Source organism: Sinocyclocheilus rhinocerous, unplaced genomic scaffold (genome assembly GCF_001515625.1).
Source record: "Sinocyclocheilus rhinocerous isolate Xijiao unplaced genomic scaffold, SAMN03320098_v1.1 scaffold568, whole genome shotgun sequence".
NCBI classification, from domain to species: domain Eukaryota; kingdom Metazoa; phylum Chordata; class Actinopteri; order Cypriniformes; family Cyprinidae; genus Sinocyclocheilus; species Sinocyclocheilus rhinocerous.
The window spans coordinates 623,828-642,680 of record NW_015652173.1 but is presented as its reverse complement, the minus strand read 5'-3'; the positions used below and the strand labels follow the sequence as shown (position 1 = coordinate 642,680).

The 18,853-nt window shown below is 33.5% G+C and overlaps 4 protein-coding genes across 4 annotated transcripts in view; 2 read left to right on the top strand and 2 right to left on the bottom strand.

The window, feature by feature from the left end:
- The first annotated feature begins 4,460 nt into the window (after positions 1–4,460).
- Positions 4,461–5,386, top strand: LOC107714028 (uncharacterized). Its single transcript, XM_016519714.1, has 2 exons — positions 4,461–5,177; positions 5,336–5,386. Exons 1-2 carry the CDS (start codon positions 4,461–4,463, stop codon positions 5,384–5,386), a joined length of 768 nt encoding a protein of 255 aa, XP_016375200.1.
- Positions 5,387–10,876: 5,490 nt separating this feature from the next.
- On the top strand, positions 10,877–11,756 carry LOC107714027 (mesoderm posterior protein 1-like). Its single transcript, XM_016519713.1, has 2 exons — positions 10,877–11,566; positions 11,700–11,756. Exons 1-2 carry the CDS (start codon positions 10,877–10,879, stop codon positions 11,754–11,756), a joined length of 747 nt encoding a protein of 248 aa, XP_016375199.1.
- Positions 11,757–13,106: 1,350 nt separating this feature from the next.
- LOC107714004 (major histocompatibility complex class I-related gene protein-like) lies at positions 13,107–15,051 on the bottom strand. Its single transcript, XM_016519693.1, has 7 exons — positions 14,994–15,051; positions 14,577–14,822; positions 14,218–14,496; positions 13,817–14,098; positions 13,559–13,675; positions 13,412–13,444; positions 13,107–13,223 (listed from the first exon to the last, which is right to left on the bottom strand). The coding sequence occupies exons 1-7, from the start codon at positions 15,049–15,051 to the stop codon at positions 13,177–13,179; spliced, it is 1,062 nt and encodes a 353-aa protein (XP_016375179.1). The 3' UTR covers positions 13,107–13,176.
- A 979-nt stretch (positions 15,052–16,030) lies between these two features.
- LOC107714003 (class I histocompatibility antigen, F10 alpha chain-like) overlaps positions 16,031–18,853 on the bottom strand; it is a 10,213-nt gene continuing 7,390 nt past the window's right edge. The window contains exons 5-7 of the mRNA XM_016519692.1: positions 16,361–16,459; positions 16,195–16,224; positions 16,031–16,104 (exon numbers count right to left, since the gene is read on the bottom strand). Coding sequence (XP_016375178.1) covers positions 16,031–16,104; positions 16,195–16,224; positions 16,361–16,459 — 203 coding nt within the window. The remainder of the gene's footprint in view (positions 16,105–16,194; positions 16,225–16,360; positions 16,460–18,853) is intronic.

Here is an 18,853-nt window from a genome sequence, read left to right as displayed (position 1 = left end):
TCATTGGTAACCTGTATCATTTTAGTTTTCATGAGCTGGTTATAGGGCTCTTAAAGGAACGGTACACACAAAAAAAATGACATTTCTGTAATGATTTACTCACCCTCATGTCGTTCCAAAACTGCATGACCTTCCTTACACAAAATATGATATTTTGAAGAATGTCTATAAATATTATTTTTGGACCACGTTGACTTCCATTCTATGTCCAAAGAAACGTTATTTTATATAACCATACATGTTTGGAATGACATGAGGGTGAGTGAATAATGACAATTTTTGTTTTTAGCTGAACTATCTCTTTAAAGTTTATGAAGCTGTCACCTTTGTAACCAACGAACAAAGCTGTGCATGCTCACTATATTACTGTTTTGCTTTAAAAAACACAATATAAACAATACATGCACCAAAATGAAATCTATACACCTGAATATGGAAGCCAGTTTCTGCCATGGAATAAAAATAAATAAATAAATAAAAAAGGTAAATGTGAAAATGTGAAAATGTGTCAAATTTCTGACTTTTTCTTGAAATTCTGAGTTTATATCTCAAAATTCTGAATTTTATCTTGCAATTCTGAGATATAAACTCAGAATTGTGAGATATAAACTTGCAATTCTGAGAAGAAAATTCTGAATTGCAGGATATAAAACTGGAATTGCAAGATTCTGAGGAGTCGGAATTGTGAGTTACAATTGCAACTGTGAGGAAAAAATGAATTTTAAGATAAAAGTCGCAATTGGCTTTTTTTTGTTTTCTGTGACAAGTTTATATCTTAGAATTCTGTTTATATCTCAAAGTTCAGATTTTTTTTCCTCAGAATTGCCAGAAAAAAAGTTCGAATTGTGAGATCAAAAGTCACAATTTATTTATTTTATTTTTTTTTTATTATTATTATAATTTTATTCCGTGGCAGAAACAGGATTCCATACCTGAAAAACTGGACAGATCCATATGTTGAAGACGGAATGAAAACCTCCTTCTCATTATGCATAATTAATAATAAACTCTGTGTAATTGATTCTAAGTTTATTTGTGAACACTTGCTTCTTCATTTTTATAGCATATTTATTTGGAAATATTTTCTGGCTGTTACAAAAATAATTCATTTTATGTTTTCCGTTCTGATGTTTTTGTTTTGTGACCGTACATTATGAATTACAAAAAATAAACATTTATGTGATTCGCACAGTTTGTGTTGGGCTTTTCTTTTTTTTTGGCTGAATACTTGCTTCTGCCTGCCAGCTCATTCTGTCTTGGGGTTTGAGCAACTGTGTGAAAGATGTAACAACAAGACCTGGGAAACAGAGCTGGAGCAGAGTCCCTTTTTTCACTTGGTTGAGAGGTTTTAGTTTGTAGAGAAGCTATTCAACACTTACCGTCTTTGAAACTGTAGAAGTGGGTGGGAAAATATACAAAAAATGAGTGCAAAGATCATGTAACATGCAAATTCTGGTTCAGAAATGAGTGAATATTAAACACTAGACTCCTGGAGATTCATGATGTACTTACAGTATATTTAGTGCACTAAATGCAAGTTTTTTTCACATTGGGCACCACATACTCATGTCGTTCTCTCAATGCAATGTCATGTTTCTCCTGATTTGCAGCACCTCTGTCTCAAGATATTTTGTTTTGATTCACACTCAGGGTGCAAAATGCTGCACACCACGAGAGGAGGGTAAAAAGGGAGAGAACATTGTCATTCCCATGGGAATGTCAAGAGGACAGTTTGTTGCTTTAAATGTTAGGATTGAATAGAAACGCATGCCTTAATAAAATGAAGTATTTTTTATTCTTTTTGAGATGGTGAACACTGTGGTCTTATAAGACTGAACTAATAGATGCTAACAGTCTCGCCCACCATGCCTCTGAGGTGCCAAAGACCACCACAGACGTGGCACCTCTCGGCTCCCAGAGGATGAGATCAGGGTTCGGGAAGTTCACATCACAAAGGTCACACCGGGGCCTTGAAAGGACAACTCAGATAGCTGCTGAGATGTTTCAAAAACCTGCTACAACACAAATGTCAAACTATATATATTTGGAGTCTAAATGTTTTGAAAGAAGACTGTTATGCTCATGAAACCTGTATTTATTTGATCAAAAAATACAGTAAAAACAGTAATATTGTGAAATATTATTACAATTTAAAATAACTGTTTTCTATTGTAATATTTTTAAAATGCAATTTAATCCTGGGAATTTTCAGCAGTCATGACCTCAGTCTTCAGTGTCAAATAATCCTCCAGAAATCATTGTAATATGCTGTTATTTGTTTTTTATTTATTGATTTTTTAGTCTAAAGCCTAACTGAGCAAGCCAGTTTAAGTTAATAAGTGTTATAAGTTTATATACACACAAAATTAAAAATTAAAATACACAAAGACAAATGTTACATTCATAACACTAGTTAGTTAGTTATATAAATATTTGATAAACATATTGAATCAAATTATGAATCTAAAGCATTTGACCATTAAAAATGTTTTTAATATACAAATGTATATACACATGTTATCCTTACTGTCTTATCAGCAAACAGATGCTTCTGAAAACCTATTAATTGTGTTGATTGTTATTGTCGAGTGATTGTGAGAAGATGAGCTCGGTGAGGCCGCGGAGACTCTCGTGAACTGTGTCGCTCGCGCAGGTTTAGCACCTTGTAGTTCTCAAGGTGCCACGCTAAGGTGCCAGTCTAAACAGTGGCATTTCAAAACTCCCACACTCACCCACACACCTTCAAACAGGCTGAATATAGTGAAAAGCTTTTTAAGGGGTTGAACATATTTTTAATGTTCAACCATTTTATGTGTTTGGGATTAGCAGCACATGTTGGAGCACACTATGCTGATCAGTGCTATGCTAATTCTGATCAAAGTTTAAAATATCATAATGTAAGGCTAAAAAACATTTAAACAGTCTACTTATGAATAGGCTTCATTCTGAAATGTCTTTTCAATGACAGTATATTGGTGTGATAATACCATTAATATTAATATTGTTTAGCCAGCCTCATTAGCTCACTTACATGTGTGGTGTGAAATTCCATTAAAGGTTCCCACAGACAACAGAGCAGTGGACTAGCCTTTAATGTGACTCATTAGAGGTGTCGTTTAACACCTTGGCTGTGAGAGAACGGCCTGAGTCTCTGTCCCTATACAACTGTGACCTATTGACCGCATATCATCATCTGCAGCTTGGTTTCTTAGAAACAGGGTATCCATTTATCCATTATGGGTCTATCAGCATCTATCAAACTTTGCACTTTCTTTGAATAATTTATGCCATGTTTGACATATAATTATAAACATTATTTTTTATATATATATATATATATATATATATATTAAATTGTATTGTATTAGTTATTATATATTTTAATATTTGTTATTATTTTTTTAAATACATGTTAAATTAATATATAATATGTTATATTAATATAAACATATTTTATATTAATATATTATCACAGTTGACTGTAGGACAGTGATATTGGTTGATATTTATGTTATGGTTGATGTAAAACAACGCAAACAATTAATATAAATATTATATAATGTAAAAAAAACAGTTATTTTTATGTGATTTAATATAAAAACAATATAATATATAATTCATGTAATTTATTGTCTTAATTGGAAAATTGAATTAATGATAAATCGTTTAAAATCATTTATTTTTAATCTAATGTGTGTATATATATATATATATATATATATATATACATACACACTATAATACAATTTCAAATAATAATATATCATTTAAATAATTTTTTATCATTTTGGGGACATTTGTGTTAATAATATATTTGTTTGATATATTATTAACTATTAATAATGTATTAATGATATATTATTTCTGTTATTCAAATTTTATATAACATTAATAATTTATATTATTATGTATTACATATATTAGTATTATATGCCATCATGTTTGTTGACTATATTTTTTCTTTTTCTTTATTTGTTATTATTTAAATTTTTTTACTTCATGAGAAATTGTAATTATTATGCAGTAAATCTGTGAATTTATATATTATATTATTATTAATTATGTATACAGCATTATACGACATTTTGATTATTATGCAATAAATCTGCTCTTTTTTTATTTGCCAATTTTAGCATATGAATTTTTAATGAATCAGTTTATTGTGCTTCTATTTCTGGGCTGAAAATAATCCAAATAGCACTGGAGAGCTTGATGTTAAAAACAGTAGCGAAGGGGGGGGGGGGAGTTCATGCTGAGTAGGAGTGAAAAATCACACATTACCTGATGACTCATATCTGTAGGTTCCCACATTGGGACCGGACTTCTCCCTCTCTCCCTGTAGTCTGGTCTGGGACAGAGGCCTGCAGAGGTGTCACTTCACACCTCTGAGGCCTGAGGCTGCTATAAAGCCTCCCTCCAGCAAACCCTCCGGCATCACTGACTCTCTCAAACCACACAGAATGGACGTGTCTTCTCCTTTCTTCAGCTACTTCACACAAAACTCCTGGAGCTGCCCGAGCTCAGACTCTGAATTCTACAACACCTCATCTCCTGAAGCCGTTTCTCCTACTTCCTACATGGACTTCTCTCCTTCAGCCCAGCTTCAAAACAGCTCTTCTCCTCCTCCCGGAGGTGCAAAGGCGCCCACGTCGGGTTCATTACATCAGGACGGCTCACGTTCCCGCGTTGGAACTAGAAGAACACGCTGCAAGAACCCAAGCAAGCAAAGACAGAGCGCCAGCGAGAAGGAGAAGCTCAGAATGAGGGACTTGACCAAAGCTCTCCACCACCTCAGGACTTACTTACCTCCTTCCGTGGCTCCTGTCGGCCAAACCTTGACGAAGATCGAGACTCTTCGCCTCACCATCCGCTACATCTCCTATCTGTCTGCTCAACTAGGCCTCGGCGAGGAGTCTCTCTGCCAGATGAGGGACCTGAGAGCTTCTAGAGACCAAGAATCGTCTCAAAATCAGGGCTATTCAACACCAGAGTACTGGGGACTCAGCACATCACATCAAGAACTGTCTCAAAGCACCTTCAGACCTTCAGAGCATGTGTTGAGGTCTGATCAGGTCTGCATGAGCATGGAAACACCTGCTTATGAGGATTTCTTCAACTCCAGCTCCGAATCTCTTCTGGAAGGCCCTCTGTATGCAGATACAGCCACAACATACCAGGTGTGTACTTTGTTTGACACTTATATATTTGAAATGAAAAATTCTGAATATGTATAAATAATGCATATTGTGTTAGCTTTTTATTATTCATTTAATTTTCAAAGACTGAATAAATGCTGAATAAAATAAACTTAATTTTTTTCCACCTCTCTTTTTAGGGCTACAACAAAGCTGTCCACTGTCCGATTGCACCGGAATTCTGGGGATGAAACACTCATCGAACTTTTCATATATTTAAAACTGTTCATATATTTTTTTTTTTTTTTGTGGACTCTACTGTACAGTATTTAATGTATTTAAAAATATACATTGTTTTATCTTATTTTAAGATTTCTATTTTAATATTATATATTTTGTATGTTATCTTTTTTGTACAAAAAGGATACTAATTTATTGATATTTATATTAAAAACATCTAAATGTCAAAGTTTTGATTTTGTGTATTAACTTTGAACTTCACGATTTTGTTTAGTTATCATTAAATAACAATAAAAAGGTCTTCACTATTTAAAATCAACTTTTGTCAATCAACAAATCAACAGTCATTCATGATTATTCATTATCAATATATTCTCAAACCAGGGTTATTATAGTTAACCGAAACTGAAATTAAAACTAAAACCATAAAAAATTAAGAAAATAATAATAATAATAATTATTATTATTATTATTGACTGTGAATTTAACGGTAAAAGACTGTATAAATGCTACAGTAAAAACCTGTTAAATGGTTAACGGTAAATTCCCCTACTATATACGGTGAAAACTGTATTGGACATTACATGTATTGGACATGAATTTTACGGTAGTATACCGTTTTTGGAAGTGAAAAAGACCGTATAATTTACAGTGAATAACCGTAAATTGACATTCCCAGAATTCCCTGCATTACATTTCAAATTTGATGTTTTTTTGTTGAAATTACTATTTTTCTTCTTAGTTTTTTCTTATCAGTTTTGTATATTAGGGTTGTGTGTTACACCTAATGTTGTTAAATTAATGTTTATTGCATTATTGCAGTTTCATGTGTGTCACCATGATGGTATTTAGCTTTACAGTAAAATTCCGGCAACCACAGCTGCCGTTTTTTTACTGTAAATTTTACAGATTTTTTTTTACAGTGTGGCTAACATTAAAATGAGAACTGAACGTATAAAAATAAAAATGAATTTAAAATAATAATAAAGACTGTAATAGCTTCTCAGTTATGCTAAAATAACACTATCTCAAGTATGAGTGACGGAGGCAATATGAATCCTGTTTGCTTTATTGTAAGGCTATGTCTATTGTCTCCATAAGAGGGCGCAATTTTACAGCCACATGCAGCTGCGCCGCAATGATTTTACCCCATGACGACTCCTCTTCATGTCACTCTTGACACACACTGTCACTTTTGTCCTAAACCTAAGCAAATATTCTCTTATAGTTCTCCATTTAGCTTCTGTTACACATGCTTTATACTTGATGTTACAGCAATGTAAGTTACACCTAATCAAAAGACGGTTGCTTTCATAGTATTTCTTCTAGATTCAGATTGTTTTTTTGTTTTTTGATAATATTATGCAATCCTTCCTATCCTGTTGACCGATTTCATTACCCCTGACAGAAAAAAAGGATGCAAAAATCAGCTGGAATGTGCAGAAATTGCAAAGACAGGCAGTTACAGCGTTAGTGGAGGCTTTGAGTCTCTCCTCAGTCATTTACATGTAAATTACACTCAGAATCCTGCTAATGGGCTTTTGCAGCCAGTATTCACAGATCCCAGCAGATAAAGACAATTTAATGTGGAGCAAAACAATTAACCAGCATTAACAATTGTTTAGAAAAATATAAAATGGGGTTAAATATTATGACGCCTTTTTGAGGGTTGCACTTCCTAAGATATAAAGGCAGCTATATATTTTCATGTAAAACAATTTTTTACACTGTGAGAAAAACATATAGCCTAATATTAGTTCTGACATATTAAGTGCGTTATTATAAAGACATGTTCATCAAAAAATTATATTATTGAATTTTATTTGTCATTATACTAAAGCAAAAACACATTATTATCATTATTTTGAAAATAGTTTTTTTTTAAATTGTCAACAATATATATATTGTTTTACTAATATTAGAAAATAAAGGTGACGCTAAAGGCGACAAGGGCTAGAAAAACACAGATACAAGTATTCTTAAATATATTGGACGTACATCGCAAAGAAAGATATTCTCAACATTTTCATCCACAAAATTCATTTCATGCATTCAATTAAAAAAACATTTTATATTATTGTTATTTTACTTAAGGAAAAAACATTTTTTTATTGATTTATTATTATTTTAATTTTTTTTAATCTTCCCCTTTGAGGCCCTTTGGTGGTCAAACTGAATAAATCAGACATAAAAGTTTTAATGAATTACATAATTAAAACATCTTTCTCTCCAAGCATACTATAGATCTGTATATCTGGCCAGGCCAAATAATTGGCCAATATTTTTTAATATTTGAATATTCTGATCAACAAAAGGGGTTGATCAGAATATTCAAATATTAAAAACATTGGCCAATTATTTTCTTCCATCTACTTTGATTATTTTAACAAATTTTTTTTTTTTAAATGCTAAATAAATATTTGTTCAATTTCAGCATGTTTAATTTCTCGTTTACATAATTAGGTGTAAATAGCATTAATATATTTGCCCTGATATTGACCATTGAAAAACTCAAATCAGTCAGCAACTATTCTAAATATACTCTCACAGGTTACATCAGAGATACATGTTCAAATTCTGATAGACCAAATAATTAGACTAAAAAAGTTTTCAATAAAATATTATTATACTGAATAAATATGAATATAAGAAGACTATATTATTAGTATTTATTTTCAGTTTATTAATATATTTATATTATCTATTTTTTTAGAAATGTAAAAAAAAAAAAAATCAGATTACATTTTCATTGAATAGCTAAATTCAATATTCTAAACTCTAAATAAAACAAAAGACATAACATGGTATTCCCCAACCCATTCAAGCTGTGCCATGACACAAAGGCCTTACCATCATCCAAGTACTAATCAGGCCTGTGCAAATAGAAGCTCTTTCTTAATGAACTCCAGGTCAACAAAAAAGAGCATCTCGCACCTCAAAGTCTGGGCTGGATGATCCCTTTAAAAGCCTGAACTTCATGCATGCTTATCTTCATAATCCTCAAATGCGAGAAGGGTCGGCGTGCTGCATGCGTTTCAGGACTGTGCCGAGGTGTTAGATACTCAGCTAATTACTCTGCTTTAGATACCCTTGACCCTGTGACTGATATGCTAATGTGGAGCTCAATACACAGTTTACAGAGCAATGGGAGGAAAGGATTTAGACAATTTAGTTGTTTACCTCAAATCAACTTTTAACCGAGCAGGATAAGAAAAACACTTCACATTGATGTGCTAATCAACCTTTGATGCTTTCGGGAAAAACTAAGAACGCTTTGAAAAGGAAGAAGGAACTCATTTTGCAGGGAGGTCTGAGACTTTAAATCAACATTTCAGGGAATTAGCAGTGACCAGTGACATTTTTAATGAGTTAAGTGCACATTTAGTGTTTTTCGATGTTGTTGTTTGTTGTTTGGTTTTGAATTGTGCAAGTTTGCTGTATGCTTTAACCTAGGCCGTGATTATGTCATAGTTGTATATTTGGAATCCCATTTGATGACTTTTGACATCATATTCAGAATTTGGAATTTACTCATTCTTTATTTCATCAGCAAATTCACAGAAGTCTTTTCTTCTGATCTTGTCTGAAATGAGTGTGTTGTCTGGGAACAGTCTAAATCTAATTATTTCAGGTCAGCACCGGGCAAGAAGGAGCAAAAAGTGACACGTTGTGGTCTGGGAACCACTTCCTCAGAGCTACTCACACTGAAGCCCAGGCCTGAGGAAGAGCTCACCTTACACCTCAGAGACGAAAACAACAACTGGATACACAACCATCAATATTTGATCTCACTTAAAATCTAAAAGCATATATGTGTGTGTGTGTGTGTGTGTGTGTGTGTGTGTGTGTGAGTGTGTGTGTGTGTGTGTGTATATACATACACACACACACACACACACACACACAGACACAGTGTATATATAATTTTATGTAATATATTTTACATTTTAAAATTGTTAAAGTAAAACTGAGCAAAACTGTGATTTCAAATTCAAACGTTTAAAATCTGCCCTCTTAAAAATAAAAACTGTCCTTCTAATAAAAAAAAAAAAGCTGTCCTTCCTGAGTTCCCATGAGGCCATAAAAGGTAAAAGTCAGTTGCCTAAACAAAAACCTGTGAACAACTGACACATTACAGGCTACACACTTCACAAAAAGAGGTGTTACTCTGAGAGAGCAAGCATTTTATAAAAAGCAGAAAATAAGAAAATAATTAAATTTCATACCATTTTGAATAAATAAAAACATGAATGCATAAATAAATGCACTTTTAATAAATTAATAAAAAAATATATACTGTCCAACATTCACGGCCTTCATTGATTCAAAACAACTTTCCTTCTACCTCACACTTCAGAAACACAATCCCATTGTAATCCTATACATATAAAAAGTATGAATGTATAATTGAAATAATTTCTAATAAATTAATGAATAATTGTATTAATAATTGTAATAAATATAGATAAATGTAATATATAAATATTATATAAATATTTGCTCAAATAGAAAAAGAAAAACTCCACGATAGTGTTTTCATGACTTTCAAAAAAGGAAAAAAATTGAGAGAGACTGATAACGACAGTCAGAAGAGAGAACGATGTCAAATTTACTGTCCCTCCCAAAGACGCTGCATTAGAAACACCCTAGCATTAGCGTTTACTAGTTTTTTCTTAATTTGATGCAAAGGAGATATAATACAAAGTATAGTGTTTTAAATGTACATACATTTAAAAAAAAATCTAAATATAAAAAACTTTTATGAATGCTGATGACCGTTGAAACGCGCTGTCACAGTCTTGAGAATCTAAATATAAAAAACTTTTACCGTTAAACGCGTCATCACAGTCTTGTGAAAAGGGTCCATAATAAATGGATAAAAAATCTAAATAAATACATTTCTAAATAAGAAAATCAATAAATGAATACATTTCTAACCACTTTATATATATTTCTGAAAATGCAAAAAAGCAATAAAATGCATCAAGACCTGACTTGAAGGTGAAAAATAAAATTGCATGGCAGAGTTTTGACTGGCTTTGCATTGTTGATTAAAACGAAACAATAACTAAAATGCCACTTTTGACTGGTTTGACTGGAATAGAAATTGACTGATTTTTTTTTTATGATGTGGTAGTACTGAACTCAATACAGAAGTACACAGCGCCCAAAAATTCACATCAAAATTATTTCCATAAATAAAATCTCCAGACTTTAAATCTAAATCTATCTTGAACTTGTCCTGTGGCAGTGAATGTTATTTTACTGCTGCAGTCGCCACCTCCCACCTGTGCTGGAAGTGATGTGAGTTTTCCCAGAGACCCCCTGCCCCTGGTGTGATGTCTCTCTGCCGCTTTGAAATTCTTAAGCGCCTTCTGGAGGTGCAACATCACACCTCTACATCCAGGATATATTGGGCTGAGCCTCCATCTCTTTAGCATTCACTCAGGTACCAGAGAACGAGAAGTAAACATCTCCTCTGCTTTGAAAAGATCACAACAATGGAGTTGAACTTTTCTCCTTATATGCTCCAGGGAGCCAAATGCCAGTTTGAATACGAGCGATCATCTACCACCATTGATGCTGGGTACTTCAGTGCCTGTGGCAGCCTTTCTCCAAGTTCCTCCATTGATTCTGGATGTTTTTCGCCTCCTGCGAGCTGTTGGGGAGCTGGAAGACAGCCAGAGGCCGCTGGGATCGACTGCGTACCAGCTACAAAACTCAGATTAACTCTACCGGCTGATGGAAAGAGACGTTCCAGGTCTAAAAACCCTGGAGTGAAGCGTCAGACGGCCAGTGAAAGAGAGAAGCTCAGGATGAGGGATCTGACCAAGGCTCTCCATCATCTCCGAACCTACTTACCTCCTTCTGTGGCTCCTGCTGGACAAACCCTGACCAAGATTGAGACCCTTCGCCTCACTATTAGCTACATCTCATATCTTTCTGCTCAGCTGGAACAGTCTGAGGAGACCTTCAACCATGAAGCAACACCAAGAGACTACTCACAAGATACTTCAGAGAGGCTTGAGACTGGTCTGCTTTCAGAAACCTGGTGTCTGGATGAGCCACAGGGACTTGTGCAAGACAATGTCCAGTATTGTCCAACATTCACAACCTTCAGTGATTCACCACAACAGATGGAAAACAACTGTCCTTCTACTTCAAACTTCAGAGATGCACAATCCTGTATGGTAAGGAGGCTTTCCATTGTGTTTTGTTATTTGGCATATATTAAGCATTCATTTAATGACTTGTTGATTTGTTGCATTGCACATACCTTGTGCTGAATTTCTGTATCTAAAAGGTTTTTTTTCCTCTTTACAGTTTCCCTGCTCAACGACACACGATGTTACATACTACAGCCATGGGTTTTTTCAGTGAAGAACACAAGGAGAGACTATGGTGCCAAAATCAGATTGTTCATCTATAAACTAAGACTTTTTTTGTTTGTTGCATTGTGAATTTAAATATTTGTAATTATTCATCAAATAACTTATTTTTCTATTGAATACATTTGTATATATTGTATATTTATTATCCTTTTTTATAATAAATACTTTGAAATATTACCTTTTTTTTTGCATTTTTTTTCATCCTCGTAGATGGTGAAAGACAACTTGAAGTACTGTACATTCAGTTGAAAGGTTTCTAAACAATGTCTCTGCTTTATTCAACACAAAAGAGGTTGAATTTGAAATGAAACAATTAGTGTAGGTAGCATAAAGGTACTGCAAACAATATTGGCTGACCCATTTATTAATAATCTAATTTTATGATCTGTCATTACCAGTCTAAAAAACTGAAATGCTGTCACAATGTCCCTACTGAATCTATACAGTAGGCGGCAGTAAAGCCAAAGTGAACAACACATAAAATCTGTGGCTGTGACAATGAAAGAAAAAAAGTTTCTCCTTTTAAATGATGGTGAACCAATAGCAGGAGATAGTAGTAGAAATTTGGAGATTTATAAAGTATCATACATCATAAATAGCATACATTAAAATAGAAAATAGTGAAACTATGCTGTCGCCTACAATGATTAAAGTAGGATAAAATATTTACTTATTTCTTCAATATTGTTTATTTTATCTAATAATCGCTTCAATAATTTTGCTCTCAGGCTAGTGAAAAGCCATCCAAAGGTCATGAAAATGTTTATATCTAATATCTAAAGCAACATTGAGTGTAAGAGTCAGATAACAAAGTATGAAGCTAGTCTTGCAAGTTTTATTTCCTGGAGTATGATGAACATCTGAGTTATGTCAGGTTGTTTAGGGTTACAAACTTTGGAAAATACATTATATACACACAGGTCAAAACAAGATGCTGTCGTTTCAGTTGATCATTAAATTACAACTTTTTGCCACTTCTTTTTCAAACGTGAGAATTTTTTTAATTAGTTCAAATTTCTACCTAATGTGCCATTCAGAAGAAAAACTTAGTCACTGACACTTAGTATGTACATATGTAGCATGCAGTGACTTATTGATATAATGGAGCTGCTGTTTGTGTAAAATGTCTATATCTTTGTTTCTGATGCAAACAAACAGATGTCAAATTGCATCAATATATAACTTTCTGATAGATTACACAATCTGACTCATATGAGCTTGTTAATGACAATCCATGTAAAGAAAAAGCACCAGTCAGTTGATCTTAACAAGACTATTAGTACACACAAACTACAAATGGAAATATAATGACCATGAAAGGAATATACATGTGCCACTGCTATTATATTCTATTTATGCATATTGTTATCAGTACTTTCTAATATTATATGCATCTATAGACTACATATTTACTTGCCCATTAATTTAATTGTTTTATCCACATTGTCTTCAGTTGCTGAAAATTAAATTAGAAAGAATATTGGTTAGAAAATATTCAGACAAATCAATATTGTTGTTATTCTTCATGCAAATTAATGAGTCATATTATGCTCTAATGCAAGTACCAATAATAATAGGTGTGAGAAAGCTAAAACATTTACAGAACCACAAAACATTACATAAACACAAACAGAAAATACTCACTAGAAGCAGAAGAGTAGTCACTTGTGGAGGAAGCTACAACAAAACAGGAAAATAGTTATACATAAAATGGGCAGCATTTTTTTATTGATAGATCTCTATAGTCTGAATGAATCTAGTATGTTTTGTCTAGGACATGTCATGTATTACCTGAGTGACGCCTTCTCCTCCATTTCAAAACGCCAATCACAGTCATCAACACCAGTCCCAATGCCAAAACCACAAGCACTGAGGAAATCACCTGCTTAAATGTTTCCCCTTGACACTCTGAAGTATGAAGTTAATTAACATACATTTTTTACCAGTTACTTTTGTCTGTTGAATGAAATGGTTCCAAACGTAGCAAAAGAAGAATGAAGTCAATCAGGTTTAAGCATCGAAACTAAATAAATAATCTAATGACCATACCCAAATCAATGTCCAGTTTGTTGTCCAGACTGAGGTGTGTGGCAGAGCAGGTGTATTTGTGTTTGTCTGCAGCTCTGATCTCCAGACTCTTCCTCATCTGGTACGTCCCGTCAGCATTGGGCAGCAGATCTCCTCCAGTGATCTCATGATCAGCTACAGGCTGCTCGTCTCTGAACAGGGTCAGGTTGATGTGACGAGGGTAAAATCCTGTTGCCAAACAACTCACACGAAACCCTCCAGAATCTGTGAGAGCTTTCTGGATGAGTCTCACTCGCGGTTTCACTGTCCAAGACAGGAGAAATGTAGTATTATTATAGTACCCTAGACAAGACTGCACCTGTTCAAATAAATTAGCAAATTTTTATATTAAATTAAATAAGAGAAGCATGTTGGAGACTTACCTTTCCTCTTTACCTGAGCTCCTCTCTTTTTAAGGTAAGACCTGAGAGTATTTAGGCAGTTTGGGTAGGAAAAAACCTCATGATACCACATCAACAGCTGCAGAACCGGGTCTGATTCCTGCTCTGTATATTTTAAAGGACCATTATATGTAAACTTGCCATCAAAATATTGTAGTTCGTCTGTAGTAGAACCACTAAATGCATTCTTAATGATAAATTGTCCTGACTTGTCCTTGTCCAACAGTTCACAAAGACCCAATATCTGATAAACTACAAGACCTGTTAGGACAGAAATAGAGAACAAAGATGTCAGAACAGACTCCTTTGTTCAGACTATGAAATAAATTAAATTAACTTACCATCTGTATGATTTTCGTGTCTTAATTTATCCACAAGATGGTCATACAAATGTTCTCTTATGGCGGTATTATCCCCCAGGTTATACATATCATCTTCATTTGTAGTATTTCCTCTTGTAACGTAGGTCCTTGTCTCTGAATCGTAGTATCCAACTGTAATGTCATCCAACATCACTGTGCCACCAAATTCAGGAAATTGAGTGTTTCCTTTAATGTACGTTATAAGCACCCACGCCGAGTGAGAACCTGTGAAAAATAATGATATTGTCATTAAAATAGGCTATATAATGTAATAAAACTAAATTTCCTTAACCAAAACAAAACAATGATTGCTAACAATGCTTGAGACAAAATTACATTATGTCTATGAATTAAAATCTACTTCGCTTTTCATCAAACCCTAAATCCTTGTCCCACCTGTTGAAGCAGATGTTGGAAATGAAAGCACCCACAGAAAAATAAATAACTTGATCATCTTGTTCTCATCTTGCATGTAAATAGAAATATTGCAAGTCTTGTAAGAGAAACTTGTCAACTCTGCGAGTCATTTCCTTGAGCAGCAGCTTATCAGTAAAAAACTGAGGTAGGCTGTCTCAGAGTCTCAGACCTACATAATTCAACCCTTAATAGTTAAACAAGCCATTCCTCAGAACTTATTAGTTTTGACTTTATTTATGTATAGTATACTCCATTTCTATTCAGTATAGGCCTATAGTTATAGATGCTAGGCTGACATAGTATTTGCTTCTGCACTGTTTACAGGCAATTTTCTTTAATTGAGGTTGGTTGGATCTGTTATCTAGATATCTTAAAACCATTCAGACATTTTTGCTGGTATCTTTTCCAGTTTTAATATTTTTACTAGCAGTTACTTTAATGGCTGTTAAGGTGTACCAGTGGTAATTACACAGACAGATGCAGCAGTACAACGTACATGGTCTTATCATGTGGTAGCCTTTAATTTTCTGAGCAGTACTCAGGATGGACCAATCACAGTCGTTTGTTAGTAAATATTTATTTTTTATAAAAATTACTTTGGCCAAATTTCAGTCATTGTAGAAAGTCGGACCACTATAGATGTCGTTGCTGCCGATTTTTTACCGTAAATTTTACGGAATTTTTTTTACAGTGTACAGTTTAGGTAGATATCCAAGCAAAAGTGAAATAACCAAGGAAAACTACATGTACACAATAAAGAATAATAATAATAAAATGTTGTAGCTTCTCACAGTGCTTTACAACGTAATAAAAAGCATGCATAGGCTAAGTGCAAATCTTATACAAAAAAAAGCTTCTAAAATATAAAACTAAAATCACAAAATAAGTCAGACAACAGAAAAATGTAGGGAATGTAAATATTTACACTCACTAACATACATGTTTGCAATACAATACTTTGGCAACCACATTGTTTTTAAAATTAAGCTTTTCTGGTAGATCATTCATTTATTTTTTTAAGAAGTTTCCTTCATCTGTGTGGCTTCCTGTTGTGTTTTGTGTGTTGATGTTTTCAAACTCTCTTCAGACGCTTAAAAACACAATTCATTTCATTAGTGAGCAAATAAACACAATAAATTTCACAAGATAAACAAAATAAAATTTAAAATGATATACTCACAAGCAGCAAAATAAGCACTTTTAGATGAAGCTATAACATCAAAGGAATTTAAAAAGAAAAGCATACTTTTTAATGGCATATGTATTATAAATAAATTTATATTCTTTTTTTTATCTTTTTCAGCACATCTATCTATACTGGACTCATTTTAATTTGTGCATCCTACCTCCTTGTTTCCATTTATATATAACTGCTCCAGTTCCAAACATCAACACCAGAGCCAAAACTATCAAAATTGAGGGAATCATGGATTTAAATTCAAATTCTGAGAACAAAATGATAAATTGGTCACAAACAAATTAGAAACACAGTTGAAACAGTTTTTTTTCACACCTCAATACCTAAAGTGATGTCCAGTTTGTTGTCCAGACTGAGGTGTGTGGCAGAGCAGGTCTATTTGTGTTTATCTGCAGCTCTGATCTCCAGAATCGGAGTTTGCTTTCTGAATGAATCTGACTCGCGGCTTCACTGTAGATAAAGCAATATATTATTGAAATATGCCTTTTTTTCTTTTTTTAATGTTGCATGAAGATGCATGCATTTCTATGGCTCAAATTAAAATTTAAAAGACAGGGGAAAACATGCTGGAGACCAACCTTTCCTATTCACTTGAGTTTGTCTCTTTTTAAGGTAATTCCTGAGAGTTGTTATGCAGGTTGGGTAGCTTATACTCTCATGACTCCATTTTAATAGCTCCAGAGATAGTGTTGCCATTTCATTTTGGCCCCAATATGTAAACTTGTTGTCAAAAAAACGCATTTCATCTGTAGTGGAGTCAATAAATGCAATCCTAGAGATCATTTGTCCAGGCTTATTGTTGTCCCATAGCTCACAGTGACTCATCACTTGATAAAGTTGAGGACCTGTCAGGAGAAAAAGTCTTAAGCAACTAAAACCAAATATCAAATATTTATTATTTCCGTTTAGAATGGTTGTAGTTTTTTTTTTTAAACTTTAAAAAAAATTACAAATATGCTTTTTTTGACACAACCCTACATGCATTTGTGACCTTCACTTTTATTTCTGAATAATCACAAAAACAAATGTCTTCTCTTCAACCTAGCTTCTTTTTACAGATACCAGATTTCCTTTTACAATTGTCATCAACATTAATAAGATTGTAGAATCTAAAAAAACATTCTGTATGTTGAGTACAGAAGTAATAATATTGCATGCTTGTTTAAAAGCAATGTGTACGAAATTTAAAATAAAAAATACTGCAACTGGTTTACTTAAATGCAACTTAAAATCCTACCTGTTAAAACAATTGTTGGAGCTGACAGCACACATAAAAATAATAATAATTTGCAAATCATGTCCTCAAGCATATATGAAACATTCTTTTCCAAAGTTGCACTGATTTTGTAAGCCAGGTAACAAGGTATAGAACGAGAAATAAATAAATCAGACCCCACTTGAGCCATGAGTATAAGTGCAAGAACATGAGCCAAAATGGAAAAGGACATTCTCGCAATTTTTTTTTTTTTTTTTAAGAAGCTGAGGTGGAACAAGGAACTTTGAATTTAAAAAAATGGCTGTGGTAGAAACTAGATAAGTTAGCCAGCTTACGTAATGTTTCACAGCAGTAGCATTGTGTATTTTGTCAGCTTATTTAGGCCAATATATATATATATATATAAAAAGCTAAGGAATCATATGATCAGAATGTTAAACATTTTAACAAACCAAACACTTATGAAGGTAATTTAATGCCTAAAAGATTTGCATACGTAGAGTAGGAGTTGTGGAAGTGTACATAAGACTGTAAGCGTAAATTAAATTTGCATGCGCAAGAGAAGCTTTGTAAAGGTGTCAATCGCGTTTCAAGCGTAAGAAAAAATTATTTGCAGCATTTTACTGTTACTCGTAAGTGTAATTCATGTATTGTGAAACTGCAGCTTCATGCTAACGCAAAATAAATATGATCTGCATTCTTCTGACTTCCATTTTTGCACGCTTACACTTTTGGCACGTTTTTTTTCGCTAAAATACCAGTCAAAAGTACTGCAAGCTTGTGAACAGTGATTTGCAAGCGAAAACAACAGTTTAAAGAAGTGCAAACCGGATTGACTGCATAGAACCAATCTTTATGTGTAAAAAAAAAACTGTTGCAAATGTCTAAATTACTTGTTGTGCATGTGGGGCAAAAAGTTCCCGAAATAAACCGATATGTACAGCTCCGTCTTTCTTTTCTCTGCGCTTACAATTTTGGCACGATTCTCTCACTGACTGAGTTTTGCAAGCGTGAGGGGGAGGGCGGGTCCTCCTTCTTCTTGTAGCCAATCAAATGAGCCTCTCGCTGACTCAATTTACTCTTATCTGATTGGTCCAATAAACACATCACACGCCTAGACATTAATCTTCATTTAGTTCAGGATCGTTCTTGCTGCCGGAATGGTACTTTTAACGTACACATACAGTAAAAAAATTAATTAAAAAATAACAACTTAATTAAAACATGATATTTTATAAGTTGTGTACCATTAGGCTATGTGTTCATACTGAATTGCGAGCTGGTGTTAACATTATTTGGTTTGGCTTTACATTGAAATGTCATAATCTACTTACACCACTGAGCTGATGTTAAACTGTATAATCAAAATGATGCTATGTGACAATGCTCAACACTATAGTATCAGAGTGCTATACTTTGTAAAAC

Excerpts from the sequence above, each read along its gene's own strand:
- LOC107714028 (XM_016519714.1), top strand. The coding sequence starts at position 4,461 with ATGGACGTGTCTTCTCCTTTCTTCAGCTACTTCACACAAAACTCCTGG. Across the intron at positions 5,178-5,335 it reads ATACAGCCACAACATACCAG|GGCTACAACAAAGCTGTCCA; the intron begins GTGTGTACTTTG and ends CTCTCTTTTTAG.
- LOC107714027 (XM_016519713.1), top strand. The coding sequence starts at position 10,877 with ATGGAGTTGAACTTTTCTCCTTATATGCTCCAGGGAGCCAAATGCCAG. Across the intron at positions 11,567-11,699 it reads GAGATGCACAATCCTGTATG|TTTCCCTGCTCAACGACACA; the intron begins GTAAGGAGGCTT and ends TCCTCTTTACAG.
- LOC107714004 (XM_016519693.1), bottom strand. The coding sequence starts at position 15,051 with ATGATCAAGTTATTTATTTTTCTGTGGGTGCTTTCATTTCCAACATCT. Across the intron at positions 13,445-13,558 it reads GAGGAGAAGGCGTCACTCAG|CTTCCTCCACAAGTGACTAC; the intron begins GTAATACATGAC and ends GTTTTGTTGTAG. Across the intron at positions 13,224-13,411 it reads TGACTACTCTTCTGCTTCTA|CAACTGAAGACAATGTGGAT; the intron begins GTGAGTATTTTC and ends TTTAATTTTCAG.